Here is a 5233-nt window from a genome sequence, read left to right on the forward strand (position 1 = left end):
TTATATTGAAACACACACATACACACACACACACACACACACACACACACACACACACACATCATACTTTACGTTGTATGCTGTTCATTTTTGGTGATTAATTTTATTCAATTGTTTTTTAACAGTGTTACTATTAAAGCATTTTGTCAAGTCACTTGCATAGTTTTGTTTTTCTATTGACAATACACATTTAAAAGCCTTATCGTTCAAAGCTTTTTAACTGTAACATCAAGATTTTTTTAGGAAGTTATAGCACCTGATGGACCTTAACATTGTCCTTTAAATTATATATTTTTTGAATGAAGAAATTTATGATACAACCCATGAAAAAACATACATTTTTATGAGGTGGACAACGCAGTGGCCATTTTGGATATCCTCTATGTTTGGAAATGTTAATAATAATAAAAATGAAGTCATTCATACCACCAGTCAATTTGTCTGTGATTTTTCCTTATATAATTTAATTCAAGTTAACGCATGTCTGAAAATGATTCTTTGAAAAACAATGACCAAAGTGACAAGGAATTTACAATTGGCATTATTGTCTTTGCGTCCATTCAATATAAATAACATGGAGGGGTGGGGGGGGGGGCATTGACAAAACCCAGATAATGAAGTGGCCAAAATAAGTGAGTCATGATGAAAAACAGACGTGTCTTAAGTTTAAGGCAAATAGATCAGTGCCTTGATTCATCCGTTTATTTTAACAGCACCCCCTCACAAAATAAAAATAAAAATAACAAAAACACTTTTGCCTTCAAAAGTGTTTTTTCCCTATAGTCCTGTTAAAATATTACAACCCTATCCCCAAAAATGCGTGGCATTTGCATGAGTGGATTTGGTCAAAACTCCACATCTCCCAATCAATAAATACAATTAGCATAACCGAAATAAATAAAACATGTATATTTCAAATTCATAAATAAGCATTCTAATCCGTGGCCTGTTTGTCAAAAACAAGAAAAGAAAGTTTCAATTCTGATCATGGAGAGATGATGCACTCTGCATATTTTGGACAATACATATAGTAATAATAATAATTAAAATAAAAAAGACACCAAACGTCCTTTTACTTCAATGAAGAAAATGACAAAAAAAGTGGCCATTTTGTCGACAATAAATAATAAATTATTTTTTTCCACGGAAACAAAGAACTAATTTATATGCATACATACACATGTTTGGAAAAGAAAAGCAAAAAAAGAGGTATACCTTGTTGAAAATGCTTTAGTACTTCGTCGAATTTAATGAAGAAAACCCCAGGCCGATTTTCCATGTGATGGTACTGACGATTTAACGATTTCAAAAAAAAAAAATGCAATCGCAAATTCAGATGGAGTTCGTCCCCCGTTCACTGGTCCAAAATCTGAACGAAGCCCGTTTGGAGTCTTGACTTTTGGCAAAAAAATAAAAATAAAAAAACAAGAAAAACAAGCAGCGTCCGCTGGAGTGCTGCAAAACGTCGTTCTTTTGCGTGGATTTAAGAAGTGGGTGACGATGGTAAAATCCCATGATTGTCTTCACAGTGTCAAAAAAGAAAGAAGCGGTGCAGTCCGGAGGTGAGGAGATGAACGTGAGGAGCGTCAGTCCGTCCAAAGGAAAAAAAGAAGTCTCAGGCCTCGATCGGGCTGGACACCATGCTGTTCGGTGTGTCCGGAAGCTGAGATGACATGGACGCTACCTCGCTGCCGGTGGAGTTGGACCCTGGCCCGCCCTCCGAAAAACTAACCTGCAGAAAAATGAGTGGCGGTCAGCGTTCAGCTATTTATAAATAATCATCATTTTGAAAAACTATCATACTTTTTTTTACAAGGCTGCCAGCGTGTTAAAATGGGTATCATTGAGGAAGGGAAAAGTTTGGATCTGGCAACCACTGCTGAAATTATGGCAATACGTTGATTAGAAATATTTTGGATAAAATGCTGATCACTGAGGAAGGAAAAGAGTGGGATTTGGCAACCACTGCTGAAATTATGGCAATAATGTTGATTAGAAATATTTGGGATTAAATGGTGATTACTGAGGAAGGAAAAGGTTTGGATATGGGAACTACTGCTGAAATTATGGCAATAATTTGGGGGAAATGTCATAAATGGGAATGTTGATCAGTAATATTTTGGATAAATGGTGATCACTGAGGAAGGAAAAAGTTTGGATGTGGCAACCACTGCTAAAATTATGCCAATAACTTTGGGAAAATGTAATTCATGGAAATGTTGATTAGATATATTTTGGATAAATTGTTCATTTGATTTTTATTTAGGGTACTTGTCATATTTTGATGCTGGATCTGACGTTGATCTAAGAAAAGTAAACTTTTTCCACCGATGGACATTTTTAAGGTTATTATTGATTTAAGGGCGTATCAACTTATTTTCCTTGAGACGTACAGAACAGCTGATAATTAAAAGAAATAACAGAATAAAAGCCTGAGCTGAACCAAAGATGTGTAATTGTCTTCAATTGTTTTATTTTATGGGGGCATCGTTAAAACAAGCTATTATGATGATAATTGGTGAAATAGTCAAAACGTTTGAACCAATATAACCTATATAGAATTTATAGATGAAGAATTACTTTGAATAACTTCTATTTTTAGAGACCTTTATTCAAGCATATTAAAATTCGGCCACTAACTCAAATATTGGGGAAAAAATGAATTATAAAAAAAAATGTCAAAGAAGGCTGCAGAAATATCAAGCGACGCACCAGTTGCTGAAACGCGGGCTGGTCGATGTCGCTCTGCAGAGCAAAATCGCTGAGGACCTTCCAGGGCGGCTGGTAGCTCTGCACCTCCACCGAGTTGGCCTGGATGCCCCCGTCGTGCCGCTCGGGACTGGCCGCCACCATCGGGGTGCCCGTCATCCCCTGGATGTTCTGCAACAATTAGCCAAGCTCAGCGGGAGGAGTTCCACAGGGTGTGGTAAAAGGCTCATCCAATTGTGTATGTGCGTGTGTGTGTGTGTGCAAGAGGTGTGGGAAATTCATCCCGCGTCAGTCAAAACAATCAATAAACACACAAACAAATGGAGTCAGCGTGGGTGGATGGAGAGCATCAGGATGCCGCCTTACCGTTTTGTCGTTGGGCTGCTGTTGCTGAAGCTGCTTCATGAGGATGCTTCTCTTCTTGTCTTTGCAGCGCTTGTTCTGGAACCACACCCGGATGACACGCGGGCTCAGGCCAGTCATCTCCACCAGCTGCTCCTTCATCAGGGCGTCGGGCCTCGGGTTGGCGTTGTAGCAAGTTCGCAAGGTGTGGAGCTGCTTCTCGTTTAGAACCGTCCGCACCCGGGTGGTCTTCTCGGGCTGTTTGTGGATGTGGGGTCGAAGGGCAGACTGCCGGGCGGAGATGGGTTCTGTTCCAGGAAGCCACGGAAGAACCCGTCAGTTGAAATGCTTTCTATTTAACACAATTACTGAGTTTAAACTTTAAAGGAAGCGTTTGCTACTTGGGGGAATTGATACAACCACGGCCCTCTCCCCGAAGAGATTATTAAAGTCAATGAAATAATCTACTTTTTTCATAGAATAGTTGGTTTAGGGAAAAACATATTTTTAGTTGATAGTGATCACACTAGGGTTCATACAAACACATTTTGGGGTTTTCAACTGTGTTATTTGACTTTAGCCTTGCAACTAAAATGCAACATCAGTGACAATTTGGTCTTGATGAAATTTCAAGTTGGGTTCAAAACAAAGCCATTTGTTTTTCTATGATTTTAATAACTATGGATTATTTGGCCAAAACATCAGGTTATCTTAATAAAGGTGTTCAAAATAACTTGTGTAGTAATCACCGATGCTTTTAGAGTTCAAAACGTCATTTTAGTTGAAGGCTTAAACATTTCAACTCCTGACCGGAGAGTTGTCAGTCATACACTGTCATTTATTTATTCATGTGGAAATTGTTTACCCTTTTTATTGAAAACATTTTTGGCGTCTGGCCTAATTTAGGTACAACTTTCTGTGTAATAATATATAACATAAATAATTCAATACCAGCAATCCACAGATCTTAATGAAGCTTGAGGGTGTCCTACAATTTATCCTAAATGCCTTTTGGGTGAGAGAGAGCAGATTCACCTATCTGCCGATTTTATTCTAATTTTTTTAATACATATTTTCAAATATTTATTTTAATCATCTTAACCTTCCAGTTCAATTGAGACTCTTTTGATAGTTGAATGGATAAACAATAACTTAGTTTTTTTTCCCTCCCTTCCCAAATGTTTTTTTCTTTCTAAATGTTAAATAAAATGATTGAATGGAGTCGATGTGAGTGCAAATGTTACCTGCCATTTGCAGCGGCCTGGCGGGGTGCAGCGGACTGAGCGGGTCTCCGTGGGCCAGCGTGGCCCGCTCCACCACGTCGTGGTCGGCCCGGCAGAAAAGGCCGTCCTCGCGCAAGGCGAACTCGTCTCCCGGTATGAGCTGCCGGCTGCAGGCCACGCAGCGGAAACATTCGATGTGGTACACTTTGGATCGGGCCCTCATCACGAAATCGTTCTTGCTGAAACCGATGTTGCACTTTGCGCATTTAATCCCATATAACCTGCGGGATAAATCAAATAAACTTTATTAATATTATTAATTATTATTTTGCATAAGCATTCTAATTTAAGATGATTATAATAACTTTCGTTGCACATTTATTATTTTCTCTCATATTTACAGAAAATGAATCAGTTGCTATAATGAATAATTGCACGGTGGTCCATACCTGATATAATCCCGTTTACAGTACGTTTTTCCGTCCCGGACGAAGCACGTGCACGATTCGTCCAAGTACTGACTGCACTCGGCGCATTTGAGACAGGCGGCATGCCACTCCAGATCCGGGGAGACCCGCAGGATGTACTGGTCGTGGATCTGGTTTCCACAGCCCACACACAGAGACACCAGCCGTTTTTCTAGAAGACCATGATGAGCATGATAAATAATTCAGCCTTAGTAGAAGAAATTGTTATTCTTCAAACTCTCCAATATATTTAAAAAAATGCAATATGAACTTAGAAGCTGTCAAATCCTCATAATTAAGAAATAACGGACTGAAGCAACTTACTTTTCGGTGGATCCCCCATGTCTCCCATGGTGATAAAGTAAGGCGATGGAAGGTCCACTGTCAAGCTGGCTGCAACGCCTGCACGCCTTGATGTGTCTTCTGCTGTCGGGGCAAGGGGGGGCTCCAAGAGGGAGTGTGTGCGTGTAGGTGTGTGTAGGTGTGTGCGTG

The 5233-nt window shown here is 39.6% G+C and overlaps 1 protein-coding gene across 1 annotated transcript; it reads right to left on the reverse strand.

The window, feature by feature from the left end:
* Positions 1-231: 231 nt before the first annotated feature.
* On the reverse strand, positions 232-5233 carry isl1a (ISL LIM homeobox 1a). The gene is made up of 6 exons (XM_077601767.1): positions 5066-5233; positions 4724-4913; positions 4296-4555; positions 3076-3359; positions 2713-2880; positions 232-1732 (listed from the first exon to the last, which is right to left on the reverse strand). Exons 1-6 carry the CDS (start codon positions 5091-5093, stop codon positions 1616-1618), a joined length of 1047 nt encoding a protein of 348 aa, XP_077457893.1. The 5' UTR covers positions 5094-5233; the 3' UTR covers positions 232-1615.

This window comes from Stigmatopora argus, chromosome 5 (assembly GCF_051989625.1).
Source record: "Stigmatopora argus isolate UIUO_Sarg chromosome 5, RoL_Sarg_1.0, whole genome shotgun sequence".
NCBI classification, from domain to species: Eukaryota; Metazoa; Chordata; class Actinopteri; order Syngnathiformes; family Syngnathidae; genus Stigmatopora; species Stigmatopora argus.

What these genes read in the sequence shown, in the direction of transcription:
- isl1a (XM_077601767.1), bottom strand. Translation starts at nt 5,093, where the DNA reads ATGGGAGACATGGGGGATCCACCGAAAA. An exon ending in CAGGCCGCTGCAAATGGCAG is followed by an intron (nt 3,360 to 4,295) that starts GTAACATTTGCA and finishes TTCCTGGAACAG; the next exon opens with AACCCATCTCCGCCCGGCAG. An exon ending in AGCAGCCCAACGACAAAACG is followed by an intron (nt 2,881 to 3,075) that starts GTAAGGCGGCAT and finishes TAATTGTTGCAG; the next exon opens with AACATCCAGGGGATGACGGG.